The sequence below is a fragment of the Thermobia domestica genome, chromosome 13 (genome assembly GCF_964235325.1).
Source record: "Thermobia domestica chromosome 13, izTheDome1.hap1.1, whole genome shotgun sequence".
Classification (NCBI taxonomy): domain Eukaryota; kingdom Metazoa; phylum Arthropoda; class Insecta; order Zygentoma; family Lepismatidae; genus Thermobia; species Thermobia domestica.
The window spans coordinates 139,588,750-139,609,841 of record NC_137466.1 but is presented as its reverse complement, the minus strand read 5'-3'; the positions used below and the strand labels follow the sequence as shown (position 1 = coordinate 139,609,841).

At 37.9% G+C, this 21,092-nt stretch overlaps 1 protein-coding gene across 2 annotated transcripts in view; it reads right to left on the bottom strand.

Annotated features, from left to right (window-relative positions):
• The window catches only part of fray (oxidative stress responsive kinase frayed), a 217,980-nt gene that overhangs the window by 9,039 nt on the left and 187,849 nt on the right, over nt 1-21,092 (bottom strand). For both annotated transcript variants that reach the window (XM_081736582.1, XM_081736581.1), the window contains exons 6-10: nt 19,107-19,342; nt 14,843-14,957; nt 8,010-8,114; nt 5,067-5,242; nt 1,352-1,538 (exon numbers count right to left, since the gene is read on the bottom strand). In XM_081736582.1, the coding sequence (XP_081592708.1) occupies nt 1,352-1,538; nt 5,067-5,242; nt 8,010-8,114; nt 14,843-14,957; nt 19,107-19,342 (819 nt within the window). The remainder of the gene's footprint in view (nt 1-1,351; nt 1,539-5,066; nt 5,243-8,009; nt 8,115-14,842; nt 14,958-19,106; nt 19,343-21,092) is intronic.

Genomic DNA, 21,092 nt, shown 5'->3' with positions numbered 1-21,092 from the left:
ACCAGGAACTCTTCATATAAGAGGTGATCACTCTACCACTGAACCACCGTGTCTACACGAGTGAACAATCGTAATTAGTCGAATCTCTTACTAATACATATTTTGTATTGAATAAATGATAAATTAAAAACTTTCAAGAAATATTTCATATCCGTTCAAAGAACCCCCATATCAATTCCTCTTTACTTCCAATTTTCTCATTTGAAATGGACCGCCTCACAGTCCGATAAGCTTAGATGAAATTGAAGTACATTTACGGAATAGAATCAAGTACACAATATTACAGTAAAAGATATATTTCGAATTTGGGAAAACCAATGTTGGCTTATCGGTAGGTGTGAAGATATGAGATATTGGCTCATACAAATGATGAAGTGCTTACTCCCATGGTCAAGTCGCCTTTACCGTTTGAACTGCTCTGGGTAGTCGTTTAAAAAGTCATCCAGTCCCTCCGTGCTCTCACAACTGCACTGTAACAATTTAGCATTTTTCCTTGAAATAAAGGTATTAGGTATGAAACAAGGTTCACATTTGGTTCATTTGCTTCTTAAAGAGAAGAGAACACGTCTTTTTAGAAAAGAAAGGGAGATCGGGCTGTATGAACAGCTGAGAAGTATGGTTGGTTGGGTGAAGTTTAAATCCTTTTCCAGCACTAAGGCTATATATATGACATGGGCCTGTTTTCAGAGAATTCGGACCATCAAATTTCAAGGATCTCCCAACGGAAACTGAATCCAGGACTTCATGCACCGAAGACACGCGTGCGCTTGCAAACTAGACTAGAGCCTATCTGTCTCAGGTATGCTCTCGAAAAATGTGCGAAACATACTTTGGCCCCACCCGCCATCCTCTGACGAAGGGAACCCTCCCTTTGCTCAGGGAAAAAATTGAATGACCTCAGTTGTGTTGCCAAATTGTCATGCAGTCGTTTGGTCTTCACGAGTGAAGATCGTATGCTACTTAGAATGGCTGACAAGATAGAGAACAGCGAAGTCAGTGAAATAATTCACTGTGGCAACGCTTCCGCATCCAACAATTTAAAGATCTTAACCGCAGCAAACTGTCCCTCCTCTTTTGAGGGAGGTACGGAAAAACGCACATCAATAGCAGCGCCAGAAGAAGCACACTTAAAATCGAAAGGCACTAGCAGGAAGGGCCGCTGTGCAGTATTGAAGAAGATAAAATTACAACAAACCCAGTCAGACTGAAGCTCAGACGGTCTGGAGTTCATGCCTTACTAACTATGCCACCGCGGTTCCATACAGAAACAGGATGATATAATTAATTATGAATTTCGCGAGTTCTATAATAAACTTCGAATATATGTAACAAATTACTTGAAATTACTTACCAAAGGAAATGTAATATTTTTACTTGAAGCAGAATTATCAATGAGTTTCTGCAGGTTAGCAGCTATCACAACCATATCCCTACCATCCACAAGGCCTGCACTGACCAGTTCTGCAGCAATGCCATCCGCACTATCCTTTCCACGGGCAAACTCAAACCTAATATCATTCAATTCTCGCCTTGAATTCCTGAAATAAATACATGTACGCTTATTATTAATGTAAATTACTTGTCTGGAACATTTTTCTTAAACTATATGACCTTACAGTGTTAATGCATTTCTTCCAATGCAGTAATTTCGAGACCTGTTTCTGCTCTCATCCTCCGTCACACAATATCCTGAATACGCACGTGAATCCTAATAAAAATGAATTCATAGAACTCACATAGTTATTGGACCATAACTAACGACATAGAAAATACAACTCCTAGTTCATGAAATAATTGGCCAACTAACGAACAATGTTACTACTCACGAGTCCCAAAAAGCATCTCAAACTCAATAAACATAACCAAAACAAAATACACATCAACTGTCTGAAATAAATACATTGCCACTGTAAGATTAGTTATATTATTTAGATAAATCATTTGGAACTAAGAACAGCGTACAAATGTAAATAACCGAAAAAGAATAAAACATTTATATAAAGACAAACAACCTACACTCTGTGCAGCAATTTCAACTGATGACCGTAGTATTCAGGGAAACTATGCTTCACAGAAAATTCGACGTACAAAGTGCCACGAAGACAAACACTGGGTACTAAGTACAGTGTGTAGTTAAGAAGCATGACAATAATATTGACTTTTATTAGTTGGATTTTCATTCAACCATCGTAACAAGTAGAATAAAGTTTCGGTGCACTGAAGTCAAGGAAAGAAGAAAAAATCGTGAAATTGTTGGAAGTGCGATAATTTAAATGTTCGAAGGATATAGAGAAGGTTCAGATTACAGAATCCAGGTGTATTATTACCAATCGTGTACTGTTTAAAATATTAAAAAGTATATAGTCTGAGAATTATAAAAGATTAATATAATGAAAACTGAATTAAGTACTAATAATTCACGAACAGAATTTTTGAAGATTGTCACGTATGCGATTCAGTTTGCAATATGTAACTTCAGCCTCTTCGTGCTCATAATTTAAGGAAATTAGCAAATTAAACGCGTCATTCCACATGCATTCAAGTACAAAGATTTTTGATACCCAAAACTTGAAATCTTGTTGCAATTTTATGTAATTAATTAGTTTCCAGGATTAAATATTGAATATCAGTCCACTTACTTAAAAAAAAAAAATAAAATAATCAATGATTTAAATCAAATTTATGTTGCTTTGAAAAAATAAATAAAATCCAGTATTTCTAACCATTCTTAGACATTAATCGAATGTCAATCTTAAACTAGCATTATTAAGGTTCTGCATTATTAAGAAACAAATTTAAATAAAATATCTAAATATTTAGATTAAAGTAAGTGGCCGTGAATTTTTGAAACCTCCTTAATTTAATCATCACATGTTATACAGGAAACTTGAGGAGAAAATTTGACTACATTTAACATTCAATACTCAACTTTTACTTCAGAAATTTAAATATCGTGATGCCAAAAATAGAGAGCCTCAGAAGTATCTCAAGTTAGGAAGATGAAACATATAATGTCAATTAAAAATAATTTGACATGATCCCAGCATTTTCGAAAATTCCACTTCTAAGGGGTGAAAGGATATATATATATATATATATATATATATATATATATATATATATATATATATAATATTCTTACACATGTGAATCGACGTTGTCCGTCTCATCACAACAAAACGACTGAACCGTTGGATATGAAACCTTTTTAACATAAAACTTGGCTCGAGCAGGGATTTTATCATGCCACTTTTGTAAGTACATAGTAGAGGTGTTTAAAATGTATGCAAAAAAAGTATCTAACGAGTTCCTCGCATTCGGACGACGAAACTTCGTATATAAACTCTTAATGCGAAATAAGTAGACACGTGCAACAGATTTCAGAAAATTTCGTTTGCCTTAGGTGAGGGGGCAACTCCTATAGTTTCTTAATATATTAAAACATCATCGCCGTCCTCTTATCAAAATAAAACAGCTGAACGGTTTGAAACGAATTTTTGAACATAGCACCTGACTCGAACCGGGTATTACAATATATATCCTAATCAGAATAGGAAGTTAAACAGGCACGCCGAAAATTCAGTATCTCACAATCTTCTCATTTCAGAGACTGATTTCGGTATTTAAACTAGTTATTGAAAATAAGTTGACAAGTGCGCCAAAACCGCTTAACTGTTTAAAATGAATGTTTTTAATATGGTTAGCAATTGGGGTGACCTGAGTATTTATCATTAGTCGCACACTTTGACTGAAATGCGTTTCCTAATAATAAAAGGAGTGCGGTAAATTTTTCGCAAACAATAAAGGCTGCTCCATTTGAAATAAATTTTTGAAAATTATAAACATTTGAGTAGAGCTGGGCTTTTATTATTTAATTTCGATTCAAATATGCATTCCAGAGAAATTCAAGTGTACCTTTCAAATATTTGCTGCCGAAAACATGAAAAAATGAAATTTAAAGTCCATAGCTCCAAAACTATGGGACATACCGTAGTCGGATCAAGACTTCACTTAGAAACTAACATGTGCCCTATCCAAAAATCCAGGTTTCAGAATCCTAAGGTACTCACGAAGCAATTTTTATAGAGGGGGTTTAGCTACGGGCATATAATTTGAAGTACTCACCAACTACCTCTATAAAAATCGTTTGGCGAGTACTGCAGGATTCTCAAACATGGATATTTGGATAGGGCACATACTAGTTTCCACAGTTTTACAGCTATGGACTCTTACTTTTTTATATATTTATTTTTTAATATTTTCGGCAGCTTATAACTCCGAAAGAAAACATTTATGCACCTAGGTTGGTCTATAATTTTTGTCTTATTTTTGTGCCAGGAATCACCTCCCAAACGTTGTCGGTGTTGTTTTGAAACATCCCGTATAAAGGCGTTTTTGGTAAACCAAATTCCTTAATCAAAATTGTGCTTCTATTAATTCTTCTCTTTCTTCTTTGAGAAGCACTACAGGAGATGATGGACAAAATAGTTGAAGAGATCGACCATTTCAAGTATTGCCACTGCCAAAGAAGCATTCAACAAGAGATCATTCTTAACTAGCAGGCTTAACATTGGACTAAGGAAGAAGCTGGTCAAGTGCTATATATGGAGTATTGGACTGTATGGTTCAGAGACTTGAACATTTAAGGAAGTTAGAAAGTTCCGAAATATGGTGTTGGAGAACAATGGAGAAGATAGAATGGACAGAGTTATAAACGGAAATGTTTTGAAACGGAAGGAGAGAGAAGAACGATTCTAGCCGCATCCTTTGTAGGAAAGCCAATTGGATTGGACATACCTTGCGAAGAAATTGCAAGAAGGAAAACGAGAAACAGGAAGAATACAATGATTTAAAAATAGAAGAAAATATTGGGGGTTAAAAGAGGACGCTCAAGATCGACAAACGTGGAAAAAACATTTCCAACCCCCCCCCCCCCCCCAAAAAAAAAATCATTAGTCCCAGGACCTGCCAAAAGGAAGAATACTTAATACCGGTAATAATAATAATTTCTTCTTTCCTGCTTTTCATTTCCATTGTACCTAGTTATATTGAAAAATTATAAGTACCTCATTCGTAGCACCAAATTGACTGGTTGCACGTAGGTGTCGGAAATCTGAGTTTGCTCAAGTTGTTCTGCCAACTGGTTTTCATTCTTGCTTGGTTCCGTATCCGTCAAATCCTTTTCGCTTCCTGAAGAACCAACAGTTTCTATGTTGTTCATGGGTTTTTCCTTGGAATCCATCTAAAATTAAATAAAGATTAATTAAATTGGACAAAGTTAAACGTATTTATTAACAGTATTAACAGTATTACTTATGCTTCTAGGTTTCTACTAGGTATTCTTTTATTCTTTGCTCCTTTCAAATGCTTGCTACTTAAGGAATGTCTAGGGATGGTACCGCTACGGGCAAAGCTCCCAAATTATGATTGGCACTGCGACATGTGATTAATACAGCAGTAAATGATTTGAGAAAAAAGTCAGTATGGATGATAACAGAAGTTCCCATTGAGAATTTCGGCAAATAGATAAATGTTTAAATGTTTTCTTTCTTCAGCAGTACATACGTAGCAGTACTTTTACCAGAACTTTGTTTAAAAAATTGACCATTTTGAGTAGTTATCGGCAGTTTCACTCATACTAAACTCTCTTCCTATATCAAAGAAATTACTTAAATTGGTCAATCACTTAGAATTTATTGATAAATGAACATGTAACGAGTTATGCACTGTTATGGAACGAGGTTAATTATTACTCCTTTTTATATTTATTTAACTTTTAACTGATATTTGCAGTTATTTTACTTTCTTTGCAGTCTATATTTACTTTAAAAAAAAAAAAAAAGTTTAGAGCACTTTTCTAGCATTGCGGTTGTGTGATATCCTTCTGAGTAGCGACGCATCCCACTGAGGTAATCGAACCTGGATCTCTCTTTTACACTTCAAAAACGAAATTCTGTATGCGTACACATATTTTGCTCAACTATCAGTTGCGTAAAATGAGATGTGATCTTTCATTGATTCGGAAAATTAAACCCCATTAGTTGAATATCATTTAAAAAGATCGCACTCGGTGTACTTTCACAACTAAACACAATAGTATAACAATAAAATCCTAGACGCAGAACAGCTTCAGAGGAAGCTGAAAGATAAGAGATGCATACAAGAACAAATTGAAAAGCAAGCAAGAACAAAGAGCAGCAGAAAGCAAACAAGAAAGAAAGAGATTAAAAAAAAAAAATTATCAAAATGGAAATATACTCTTATTTATTGCGTCTAATACTTAATGTACTATTAACTGTGTTCCTCATCGTTTACAGTGCACACGAAATAATAAAAGATAAAATTCTACAAAGTGACATGAATGGACACTGTAAACGATGTGAGGGAAATCATGCATTTAATAGTATCGTAAATAAAAAGTAAGTTTAAAATTATTATAAATATGAGTCAATTCGTATCCTTAAATAATATAATTACCAGTTATAATGTAACTGCTCATCAAAGCGACAACCTTTACTTACCATCTCCGATTTTTTCAAAAATGAACTTCACTGCACACAGCATGTCTCAATATACGACGGAGGATCAGAAAGTATGATTTCAAGGCTGATGTTTCTTGAGTTTCGTCTGTTAAAGAGGAATGATGTAATACATGGAGTTGGCAGCTGTGCAGTTTCAGCCACCCGCCATCTACGGCGGTAGTTGTAGGTAAACACAAATTACGACTCGTTTGGAAAACTGTTCTAGCGAAGAAATCAGTTATTCGATTTCTGTTGGGCGAAACATGGAACCGCGGCTGAAATTCACCGGTAGCTGGTATAGGTTTACGGAGAGACTATAATGTAGCGTCAGTATGTCGCAGAATGGTGTCGGAAGTTTGCGGCTGGTAGAGAAAACGTCACAGACGAGGAACGCAGTGGTCGACCTAGCACGAACCAACAATTTGAACATAGCTCGAGTACTGGAGCTGATTCAGCGCAACAGGAGGATCACCTTACAGCATCTGATGGCAGAATTGGGAATGTCGTCCGGAAGCTTTCGTCTAATTATGCAATACCGGAAAGTTTGTTCCCGATGGGTTCCATGCAAATCTGTCCAACCAACACAAGAAGCAAATGGGGACAAGTCTTCAACTTTTGGAATGGTTCTCTACGGAAAGGAACTGTTTTCTTCACCACACTGTCACGGGTGATGAAACATAGATTCACCATTATACCTCCAGCAATAAGCGGTCATCAAAGGAGTGGAAACACCCCTCCTCTCCAAAGACAAAGAAGTTTAAGGTGACGCCATCTGCCGGAAAGTGAGACAGACACAAATTGCGCGAAGCAATCAGAAGAAAACGGCCAGGACCTCTCACCGAGGGTGTCATCTTCCTTCACGATAACGCGCGCACTCATACTGCCCAAAAAACCACCATGCTGTTGAAGCACTTTCACTAGGACATCATCGACCACTCTACCTACAGCCCGGACCTCTCTCCAAGCGACTTTCACCTGTTCCCACACTGGAAGGAGCACCTAGGAGGATGTCGCCTCGCTTGAGACGAAAGAGTGAAACATTCCGTCACAACAACGTGACTGAACACGCAAGGACAGGACTTTTACCAGGAGGGAATCTTGAAACTCATCCCACGATGCGACAAGTGCCTCAAGTGATATGGAGACAATTTCGAAAAGTAACCTAATGTATGTACTATCTGTTAGCTGTATTAGTGTATGAAATAATATATACATGTTTCGCTTCAGGCTTTGTAATCTTACTTTCTGATCACCCCTCGTAATTAAAGCAATTAAAGATAATTCACAGCCACCATCACGAACTTACAATAATTTTCATTGTGGTAAATAATTACATTACTAAGGCATGTTGCAGTGCATACCAAGTTATTTTTTAAGAACATATGTAATACCAAGTTATTTTTTAAGAACATATGTATCTTAAAACTTTATTTATTTCAACAAACCAAAGCACACGAGAGTGATTTCACTTCGAAGCAATGTACTTACCTCATCATCCGACGATCCTTCGCCTTCTTCTTCCGATGACCACACCCATTCACCCGTCACAGTCCGATGGAGTCTCCCGGATGCTCCTGGCTGGCGCTTGGCAGCCTGGAAACATTAAACAAGTATAATTAAGATATTGCAACAAGAATTACGAATCCTGAATAACGATTACGCAACGTTCTAGATTGGTATATAAAAATTATGCCCACTTGCAATATACAGGGTTTTCATAAAGTCTGGACGGATTTAATTTGCTTATAATTTTCATAAAAGTGCTTATAATGAAATCAAATAAAGTGCAAACGGTAGCGGAAGGATTAAATGTTTAGTTGGCAACACTGTTAGATAAGCGGCAACTCTGAACACGTTGAGAGGGGGAGAGGGAGGGCAAGGGTCAGTTTCTTACCAAATTCCATCCATTGTTGTTTGGAGGCACTGGAACTGGAGGCACGTGGAATCCAGAACGACATCGTGTTCCAACAGGACGGGGCACCCCCTCACTATGCAATCAAGGTGAGACAGTTCCTTGACGAGAAATTCCCTAACCGATGGATTGGCCGCGGTGGCCGCCAAGATCACCCGACCTTAGCAACTTCTGGCTTTGGGGTCATGTGAAAACGGAAGTTTATGCAAAGAAGCCAAGTGGTTTGGAGAACTTAAAGAGCAAAATCAGGGCGTCTGTGGCTGGCATTTCGGATCAAACACGGCGGAACGCTGTGAGTGGATTCCAGCGCCGCCTACGCGAATGTGTGGACGTAAATGGCGCCCAGTTGGAGGTGTGGCGGTGAATGAACTGAGCTGGTGCAGATTACAGGTAAAAATGTAATCCTTCCGCTACCGTTTGCACTTTATTTGATTTTAATATGAGCATTTTTATGTAAATTATAAGCGAATTAAATCCGTCCAGACTATATGAAAACCCTGTACATGACTCAGCTATACTTCTGATTCGTTTGAAGACAATGGTAAGCACGAACAGCTAACGATAAATAAAACTCTAAATATAAAAGAATTTCTATCTATACAGAGAAACTAAATCTATCTATATAAAAAAAATTGTTCGCGTAAAAACCGTAGAACATGAAAGCTTCTCAGTCACAGCAAGTGACCTTCCAATAATGGCAGAATACCTATGATGATGATATAAAAGTCGTAGTCTTCAATGACTGATCAACGCCCAGGCCAAACCACTTAAGCTCGAAACTTAAAATCTGAACAATACAGAGGAAATAAGGAATGGCAATTATAATAATTTGGCCATATCTCTGATCTCTTGATGCTGAGACATGAAATTCAGTATTTGAGCCTTTAAAATAATTTAACAGGTGTTTCAGCGTTATTTGATATTTGTTCTAGGAAGGAAGAAAAAATGTGAGAAGGGGCCTAAAGGCTGAAATTATTAAAATAAGCTGTTCATATCTCGAAATCCCTTGAGGACATGAAATTTGGCGTGGCCCCCCGTAGCGTAGTCGCTAACGTTCCCTCCTTTGGTGCAAGCTGTCCCGGATTTGATTTCGGTGGGACACTAAATCAAAAAGGTGCAGCAACTTTACCAGGTCAGTCACCTAAATGAAGTTTTTCCTCATTCACATCAGATAAATGCGGAATGATACCTAACATACAGATCCCAGACTGCTTTGCTCTTCCCTGGGTAGTGTGCTCGCCAAGTGATGTCATCCCTCATATGTAACAGGCTTAAGGCTGTAGTAGCCACTAATGCCGAGGAATATGTATAAATAATGAAATTTAGTGTCTGGAATCTTTAATTAAAAAAATAAATACATGTTTAATCTTTTTTGATATTTGTCCTAGAAAGAACAACTGTGAGAAAAGAGGATGGGGGTTGAATTATAAGATCTCCATACCTCGAAATTTCTTAAGGTTAGAGACACGAAATTTGGTATTTGGATTTTTTACCTTAAATGTTTTACCCAGAATACAAAAAAAGGTGGAGGTGTTTCAGTAAGATGCTCATACGAGAAGTTCGAATTTTGTGCGAGACCTTGGGTCCAGATTAATTCAATATAAAAGGAGTAGAAGGATGAACGCAACATATTGGCTAGGTAACACATGGGAGCATTTGCTAGTAAATACATGTATTTTCAAAAATTCACCTTTGTTTTACAAGCTCAAAACTGCAATAACTTACTTTCTTTAATCCGCTTTCTACAACCTAAGGTTGCAGACGTGTATGTAGTAAATTATGATACATTTTACTGCAGATAACATTAACTAAGCCTATATATCAAATATACATTGAAGTAGAGGTATGCCCCCATTCAGGACAATACAATGAAGTTTATGGGTGATGTGGAGGTAAGGCTTTACTAGCTGTTCGACTTCAGCACATACCGGAGGTGACGTAAACAGCAACACTATCTGACCATCTTTAGTTAATTTACCCATTTTACAGAGCCTGGGTGAACCTCAAGTGGCATTGGAACAAACATAAAACAAAAAAAGAAATCTTCCTACGCCGGAGATCGATCCGGAACCATCACATTAGTAAGAAGACTTATAGGCTATACAACTACGGCTTTACTTATGTAAGTAAAGATAAAATCAAAAAAGTTTACTCTTTTTAATGTGACTGTTTTGAATAATGAACAGATAAAATAAAAATATCACATTATCCGATTCAAAATCTTTCCACTGCTCCACTGAAGTACTGAAATCCCGTTAATTGACTTTCTAAATTTAAGTGTACAACATTAAACCAAACAGTTATTTTTGAGAATACCGATACATATAGATATATGAGGATGATATCACTGAACGATTCTGGACTTATATTAGGTCTGTTTTGACGTTGAGCTTTTCCTGCGAAAGAAAATATGTCACTTGGTCTGCAGACAATGACATACAGAAGCACAGAGTTCCAAACAGCATACACGGTGACAGATGTGTCTAAAAGAAGAGCAAAAGGGAAATTTTGGAAAAAGAAAAAGTATATACGTAGGCACTACAGATACCAACCAAGAAAGAAAGAAAAAAAGAAAAAAAACGTTATTGGCAACAAGTATCGATAATATTGATTTCCTACATCGACCAGTATTAATGTGTACTAAGAGGGAGGTATTCCGAGTATTAAATGATGTCGCAAAGAATCTGTGTAGACTTTTCAAAAAATATCGGATTCCAGTATAAAAGTATTGAGACTGAGAATTGTTGTTTGCTAAAGAGGAAAAACTGAATATTTAACGGAAATTAAACGTCTTAGTAAAGATGAATCAGTGACAAATACTGACAGAGCATGGGTAAATACAAACCATTTAAGGCGAAAATATATTGTTATATCCCATGTGATATTGTAAACAAACAATTCCACATGTCAGTGTTTACAAACACCACCACGTGGTTCGGCAAGAAGACTTCACACCAGATGGATCTACAATCACTTGCAGACGACGGCTTCTAGCCCCTCCCACGGAGCAGAAGACATCGGAGCAACAGCGCCACCGCCACCCAAGGAACCTTATAAATTGGATGGACAAAGGCAATTCACTACTAGTTTTCTGGTGACCCTCCTCTAGTCTGCTACAGGACTTTAGGAGCAACCTAATCCCAGGCCTCTAGTCTGCTACGGGACTACGGCTATCCTATCTCCTGGCTTAGCCTGCTACGGGGCTCTGTTGAGATCCTGTCTGCGACCTTACGATCAAAGACAACCTATAACTAACCCTGTATATTAGAAAAAATATTAGTGTAGTATTTTGTAAAAAATACTTTTATAGTGGAGAAGTTTTATAATAAAACTGGTAGTGGGAGATTGATTCCGGACACTCTTTTTATTAAATGCTCTACCTATACCTATATGAGACAAAGTTTCACAATATATACCTACTTGATGACAAAGATGCATCGCTCGCGGTGCGCTAGATAAAAGATAAAAGGCATCATTGTCTGTGCAAGCAGTTCGGAAGGATTATTCGCAATGCGCTTCTCGATCTTGAGTCAAAATCCACGAAGAGATGTAAAGTATCGTGCTGTGAAGATCAGGGAATATTCAGTGAAACAACGCTACATTTTACAATTTTATTTCAACAATGAAGCAAATGCTATGCAGGTCTGTGTAGAAATTTGTGCTATTTATGAGCAAGATATGTTATCAAAAGTAACAGCAAAAAGATGGTTCAGTCGATTTCGTTTTTGGGAATTTAGATGTCCACGATGCTCCTCGTAGTAGGCAACGAATCACAGCACATATATTGGCAAAAGTCGCGTAAAACCGGCATGTAATAAGTCATGGCATTGCCAAAACCCATCACCAAACAATGTTAAACTATTTGGGAATAGCTGGGCTATTAAAAGAAGCTCGACGTTTGGGTATTACATAATCTGACACCTATCGATCGAATTTCAATCTGCGAATCTCAGTAACGAGACATAACGGATTCGAGCCATTTCTGAAGCGCTTGAGTGATGAAAAATGGATGATCTACATCTGTGCAAAACAAGTTCGTAGTCTAAGTGAGAAGCTCCAGTCTGTGGCAAAGCCCACACTGACGCCAAAGGAGGTTATGCTGTGCGTTTGGCGGGATTGGAAAGGTGTCATGTACCACAAGCTGCTGTTACCGGGCAAAACAATCGACTCAGATCTGTACCATTGATAATTAGCGCAAGCACACCTAACAATTCAAAAGAAACGGCCGGAGCTGGTAAAGAAAAATGTTATCGTATACCATACTGACAACACTAGGCTGCATAAATTTTTAACGACCCGTCTGAAATTAAGAGAACTTTGCTGGGATATTTTAATCCATCTACCGTAGACCGCGATCTTCAGACTCATTTGTTAAGGGCTTTGCAAGTTCCCTGAAGAGTATTAAGTTAGTTTCAAAAGCCTCTGAAAAACCACGCGTAGCAACTGTTTGACCAGAAATCATGTTAAGTTCTACAGCGACGAGATTATGGTGTTTCCTGATAAATGTCAGACGGTTATCGGAAACACTATGCATATGTGATTTCATCAGGTTATTTTCAAATAACAATAAATGTATTCTCCATTTTGACCTCCACATGCTCAACACTTTTCAGACAACTTGACGTAATACAATAATAAGGAAGTTTTATGAAACATGAAACAGATCAACTACCACGAGAAAATGACTATGATATCGTTACGTTTCCACCATACCATTGTGAGCTTAATCATGTTGAACATGTTTGGGCTCAAAGATTATTTTCCGAATATATCTAATCCTTTACACATTAAGCATGTTCAGAGACGACAGCAACAGTGAGTCATTTCCGCATCGGTAATTAATACCCAGCGAACCCAAATTTGCTTTACACAGTGAGCAAGTAACAATAGAGAATATTTTCATTTCATAAAAAAGAAAATAAAAAAAATCGTAATGATAGAAGTAGTAGTTGATGATGCAATAATAATAATTTGACCTTCGTCATCGAAAAATATATCGAGGCAGCATCAATGTAATTCTGACTCATGCAATAGTCTTCCTTTCAATTCTTGTAGCGAATTTTGTTTGTCCTGTAAATCTAAGCATGTGACAGAACCATCATTTCTATGTTCAACAGAATTCAATTCGTTAAACAAAAAATAGTTTTTCCTTTCTGCACAGGAAAAATAAGTCACGTAGTGGTAATTAATATTAAACGTATCTACGTTTGTTTTCAGTTAAAAATTTTGCTCTCAAAAGAAACGAGGACTGTACTAGAAGTGTGAAAATGAAACTACCTATCGCAAAACCATCTCAACGTCGGTATTATCTGTTTCAAAATATTAGGCAATAATATTAAGAGTGACTTGTAAGAGCTCGCTGATTTCTTCGATTTCAAAACCGGGCTAATAGTTCTGCCCTTGAGGAATTCTAAGAAAATAATGTAAACGGTTTCTGATGTTTTTTTAAAGGGGAGGGGAGGGGGATTAGTTGCTACTGTTTAGAATACAGAAATTCAGAGAATTTGTTTTTAATCATTAGATGTCTCGATTAAGTCCACTGATTCACTCTGAAGTTTCCTTAAGACCATATTACATTAGTTAGAATCACGTCTTCGGTTATACGTGCCTTCTTCAGTTCACAAGATTCCTGGCCATCTAGTCCCTCTTTTCTGAGATGAGATTTATTTTAGTGTTTTCAACACCGACACTGTAAAGCAAGAAATGTCTCAATCTCCATCTCATTAAACGTGATATTCTCTAATGCGAAAGATCGATGAACACACTTGCGAAGAATTACAAAACAACTCATCGTACTTCGTTTTCAATTTATGTGTAAACTCTACACAATCATATTTTTCACAGAAAAAACTAAATCATCACCAGGTAGAGAACTCCCGTCACTACAATAAACTTACTTTGTAATTCACGTATAGTAATACTTCTTTTTTTCTCTCCTCCAGCAGTTACCAACTGTTTAACATAAAATACGTTAAAGTTTTCATTTTATTATACGTAAATTATGTATAATAAGAAAAATGTTTTAAATCACATACCTTGCGCAAATGTTATTTGATTTTATCCTTTCCCTAATATTTCACGAGCTTCATCAGAGGGTCCCACCTTACGAAGATTAAATCGAGAAGCGATTCACATGTTGGTTATTTGATCTTTTCCTCGCCAATATTTCACTAAATGTACTTCTAAAATTACATTGCGAATTCCTACAAACTTTGTTAATCAATTATAAAATGCAAATTCATAGTCTTATTAAGAATAATAATGATTTCCATATTCCTTTTTTATTCATAGTAGCCACTTCTCGATTTAATCTTCGAAAGATGAGACCTCCCGATGAAGCACGTATCCCGATAAACAAGTGAATTACGTATTACGGAAAGAATAAAATCAAATAAATCAAAATATTTACCTTTTGAACCCTGGTTTCCAGGCTAGGTCCGATTGCAACTAGTGTTTGCTGCAAATATTTCTTATCTTTGGCCTTCTTAAAGAAGGGGTGTTTGAGAAGTTCCGTTGCCGTAGGCCTGAAACGTAGAAAAATTATTATTTGGGGCGCTTATAGATCAATTTGCATTTACAAATATTGATGTTACCGTACAATTTAACACACTCGAAAAATGCAAATATGTATGCCGTCATCTACAATGTTTCTTTATCTTAGTTTGTGTGGACTTATTCGAATATATAGTAGTCAGAGACAGAGTGGGTGTGTTATATTGCAAAAGTCTTTTTGCACCCGTCAATGTCTAAAATTCAGTAATATGTCTACCATGAAAGAAAATGTAAGTTAGAAACATGCAAACACAGTGGTAAAAGCTCTAGCGTAAAATTAATAACACAGTGAGATGTTAATCTTTTGCCAGGGCTACGCGGCAAGGATAACAAAGAGGCAATTTAGTATGAAAGATCAAAAGTCAAATACTTGTCCACTGTGAAATGAACTGGAAACGTAAAATGTATTTTGTGACAACAGACAGGGAACAAACATATAGAACGAAGCAAGAAATGACTTAAGTATAAACACTAGGACAATCAATGCGGGTAGGGCTTGGAGACAAAGAAACATAAAACTTGAGAGGTCGTTCGATGGTCATCTAAGAGCTGTGTTGGTAAGTCTGCTGGTAGAGTAAAGTCAGCTCGAAGTTGAACATGATTAAGACATTCCACAAGCAAATGTTGAATATTTTGTCTAGCTCCAGGCAGCATACAATAATGGATTTTCGCCACGAAGTAGAAATCCATGTGTTAAGTATGAATGTCCAACGCAAAGTCGACTTTGTATTCGTTCCTTCTGTCGAGATCTTGAGCTGGTGGTCCAAACACTAAGTCCAGGTTTGAAAATGAAATTAAATCTTTTACTGAAATGAAGTTTTACGTCCCACGGTTATGCCGGTTAGGCTAACGGAGACTGTGATGATGAGGAATGAATGAAATGGTGGAATGAAGAAAGTGGGAGGAAACGGGAGAACCCCGAGCAAACCCATGAGCACGGTGTTTGTCCACCACAAAGTCCACACGACGCGAGCTGGGATCGAACCAGGGACCCCAAGCACCGGAGGTGAACGCTTTACCACTGAGCCACCGCGCCCTCCACGTTTGAGTACATGTAATTTATTGTTGACAGCCTGTCCCATTCGAGCTGCCAGCACTGATGCAACTGAGCAGTGAACACCGAACGCAGATTCATGCTGAGTATAGGGAGATGAACCCCTCTTCCTTCATGGGCAGTAACTTTCGTTACATGGTCCCTCTTCATTACCAGATATGCCAACATGGCTCGAAACCCAGTAGGTGTTGTACCTCACACACCTTGGCTAATAATCTATGACATGGATTTGCTGCACGAAACTATGTTTACTTTTCACACCAAGGAGACTGCTCAGAACATTGAGATCGCAACAGATTAAGATCCTGCGTTAAAAAAAAAAAAAAAAAAAGCGTGGAATTTAAAACTATGAGTACGTGTAGTTAAAAAAGCACATTCGACAGAATCAACATCTTTTGAACCATCAGTAAAACAAAAATAAAAGTTTGAAAACTGCTGTAAAATTGAGCGAAACTCTTGTTGAATTAGTAAAGTGTGGTGCTTGGCTTCTTGTATTGGTTCAGATGGAAAGAGAGGTGGACGAAGTATCTTTCATGGAAGTGTAGGTAGAAAACCTCACATAAAGGAAGAACTTCGACGGCAAGGTCATCAAAAGTTCTAGAGCATGGATCAGAAAAGGCCTGGTAGTGCTGGGTCGTGCTTGATAACCTTAGTAGCGATCTACAGCTTCCAGTGTAAAAGATTAAGGATGGTGAGGCATTGATCTTAGATAAATAAAATAGCAGAGCTTCAACCGTTGACGGTGCTGAGTTCAAGATGCCTCGAGAGTTTCAGAAACTAGGACTGGTACGGAATGCACCAGTCACTAAACGTACGCTAAGATGATGGACAGTGTTCAGTTGACGTAACGTGTAATTCTGGGGATTCATAAACAATGCATCCATAGTGCTCAACTTTGAGCGGATTTAGGTTGAGACACTGCCTTGCGGAACCATCTTCTTATGAGAAGCGATCCGATAATGTAGATCCTAATCGGAATCAAAAGTATCGATCTCCAAGAAGCTGATGTAGAAAGAAGCTCATACGGTCTCGTACTCCTCAAAGCAGCCGAAGTAAGATTTCATACACCCAAGTGGTGTCATAAGCCCTTAGAAGATCAACGATGACGATCAAATGTTGGTGATGGCGTAAAGCATCCTGAACTGCACTCTCAAGACGAACATAATGATCAGTAGTGGAACGGAAGTTTCGGAAACTACACTGGAGATTAGAAAGCAAGAAGCAAGCTCCCAAATACCACACTAAGCGCGCATTAATAGTTTTCTCTAATAGATTGAATATGCAACTGGTTAACGCAATTAGCCTATAACTGGAAGTGGGCGTAGACGATTTCTCAGGTTTCATGATAGGAAAGATCCTACCATATGATTATAGAGGTGTAAAATATATAGTTGTAACCTTCATTACTTGGTGACGTAATTCTACCTGTGCATTAACTTGCAGGCAGTCTGGCGAATAATTAGCTGAACTAGAGGCTGCAGTAAACTGCTGGCCGAATTAACTGACAATCAGCTACTGGTTAGCGATCAGTTCGTCTTGCACAAGGAGTGCGCAAATGTCAACGGAAGCGGAATAGCCCTGAGGATAAACTTTGGACCAAACAGCACTCACTCAATTATATGCAGTTAAACTGGAGACACTCGTTTCTACTGTTTAATCAAGTAGCGTGCTCTGGCACAAAGGCGATGAAACTGTGCCAACGCTACGAAGTGCTTGGCGTCGTGTAAGAATACCTTGATGTCCGACCTCAAAGGAACAGTACATTTTAGAGGAGCCCTTTAGGTGAAAGATCGCAATGTGTTCACACCAAAGCTGAGAGTTTAGTATAACGACACAGCTGCCAGAAAACTCCCTCCATCTGCACAGTGAAGATTGTATCAAAGCAAATGAGTAAACTGTAATGCAGTTTAGTCACCAGCCTTTTAAACGGGTTATTAACACGGTCCAGTAGAACCAGCAGTGTACCTTGTACCTCATAACAGTGTTTGAATAATGTGAGGAAGGTAATTATTGCCGTACCTTTCAGAGTAGAGTGACTGGTACCTCCCAAATGTCACTAAATAGTCTACATCAAAAACTGGTTCCGATAATGTACGGTGTACCTCTTCCGTAACATGAAGTAAGCAAGACATTAACATTCTGTTGAACCATATTAGGGGAGTAGAAACCATCGGGATAACTTCCAAATCGGCGAGTAATCCGTGCCCTTGAGCCTGAGAGATGAAGGTTGGAAGCATGCTCGGTAGGTCTGAACGACCAATAGGTAGACAGGACCACGAATTAAGCCCCCCTCAGGTTAGCCAGGGATTCCTGGATTGGATTGTTCTTTGTTGGGATGTGGTCAACCCGTGGCATTCGTTAACTTGTACTCCAAACGTGATGTGAGCTTGATTAAAACGCTCAAGTCGTAACACTTCTTGGTTGGTAGGTCTCTACTCGCTAGGGAAATTCCCTCAACCGGTATTGCTGGGAGACGAAGGCAGACACTCAAGTTTGGTAGTTCGAACACTGCGGCCGTCGAGTCCGATGGGCTTAACCCTTGCAAGGTTTATAAGTACAGTTAGCTTAATCCAATCGTATTTGTGTGATGAGAGCAGGACTTAATTAGAAGCGAGCAATATACACAGTCCTTGCAATTAACAGACCACCCATGTGATAAGGCACGTGGTAACGTGCTCACCTATCCCAAAATGGCAGAATCAAGAATGATGTACACACTTAGGAATTCAAAGCTGGTATGATGTTAAGAGGGTCTTGAAACGAACATATTTTAATATATTTTTAAAAAATCACTAACAGTCTTAATGTTCGTATATAGAAAATCCCTTTGAGAAAAAGAGACAGCTAAAAAAAAAAAAAATGCATGCGAGTTATTTACTACGTTAGTCGCATCTACAAATAAACACTTGGGCATGTTAAAATGGCAAATATTGGAGAGGGGAATAATTACGTTTTGTTTAAATTGGAACGAGTAATTGGATGTGTTCACCATTAGGCTCGCCAGTCTGCTTACTGAACAGTTACACATCTTATCACTTGTCAACTCGTGAAATTATACAGAACCTACCTTTTAGAAGGATCTTTTTGCAGACAATCAATTATCATTTTCCTAAAAGTTTTTCCGTACGCCTTGTATTGGTCCTTCTCTTCGGCACCTGTATCTAACGTTGGAGGATCGTTCTGTAACGTCAGCATCAACACCTTCATTGGAGGATATTTATGGTACGGCGCCGTGCCAGTGGCCATTTCAATAGCAGTAATACCAAAGGACCAAATGTCAGCCTTGAAGTCATAGCCATGATCCTAACAGTAAGAAAAAATTAAGATACATAAAAAAATAAAAACTAAGATAAGAAATTAAAAAAAAACAGGTTTCCAAAACTTTCCTAATAATAACATATTAAACACTGACCAAGAATATCTTAACAAATGGCATAATGGGTCGCAATTGAAGTCTAAAAACCGGCAAAACAAATATGCATTTGTTACAGTATTACCCCTATCCTATATGGCTAATAAGATATTGCTCTCCAAATGAAAATGAACGAGCTTAACTGTGCTTTTGGAACATTAACTGTGTAACCACGTTCAAAACATGATTTCTGATAAATTTAGTTTGTCGCTGAATAAATTGACAGACAATGGCACGACGTTTGTTATCTTAACTATAATACCGGTAAGTATGTTTAGATATAGAATACAGGAATAACAGTAAATATTATTCCTAAACTAGCGGTAATATAAATCCTGATTTCCGTTTACTGACGGATACTCTTTAAACTGAACTACGAGAGAAATGTTCAATTTCCTGTATTTGTGATGATTATTCATCTAGCCTTGACCAACCAAACAACCTGTTAGAAATCACTACTGTGGATATTTGATCAAGGAAACTATATACGTATGTTCAGGGAAAAGGAAAGTAAGATAATTCTTCTGCTTTACAAATACATACAATCACAATAAGACAATGCATTTCTTTTTAGCATGTTATCTGTACTTACGGAGAGGAGTGGAGAGAAAATTCAATTTTACACAACCATCAACTACGTGGAACATGTGGACATGACCCTTAAACGACCAGTCACTCAATAACATGATTCGAATCCAGAACCTTGGTTGCCTTTGTCCCAATTCACAACTACGTGCTTGAAATATGAGAGTTGTATACTGAAAGTAATCTCTGTTGGTTTCTAAAATACCTAGTCTTATCATAAATACTGTCCCAAAGTTTTAAGTACAGTGACACAAAATGGTTAGATATATTGTAATATCCTAACATGAGCCACATGAGTGCATTATGAACCAAAATCACAACGAATTATTTAAAATGGCCATCATTAGCATGCACACAGTATTTAAGTCTTTGTGGCCACTCATCAATTGCATTACGCAACACATCAACTGCAAAATCTGCAGCTGCCTTTCGAAGACACCGCTTTGAACTTTCAATATTGGGATGTATCTTTTTGCAAGCCATTTCCTAACGCTTGACCACAATTTGCAGTACAAAGGGCTTAGATCCGAACCAGTACAAAGGGCTTAGATCCGAACTTGCAGAACAACAATCTGAAATGGAAATGAAGTCCGAAACACTTGCCTCCAGTCACTGCTGGAGTGTCCGTACCTTGTGTGATGGAGCTGAGTCCTGCTGGAAGCTCTAGCTGTCCCTGGAAGAGGGTGTTGGTAAGATTCTTGACTACTCTCAATCACTGTCTCCTGGTACACTCTTGCTGACGCTTTTACACCTTCTCCTCATAGAAATGGAGCTTCGCTGTGTCCTTGTAGCTCACACCACACCATGACTGAGGCAGGATGCTGACCCTCTGGATCTTTGAAGCCTTTTCACTACCTTCTCTAGAGGATGTGGCATATATCTTTGTCATTTTGGGTACTGAAAGTCTTCTCAACACTAAAAATCTTTTTATCAGTGAAAGGATTCGACGGTACCCATTTGCTGAGCAACGCTTACGTAAACGCTTTGCTCTTAGGACCCTCTGGTGCTCCAGTTCATTTGTCACGAGATGTCCTTTCCGTTGTTTGTAAGCACGAG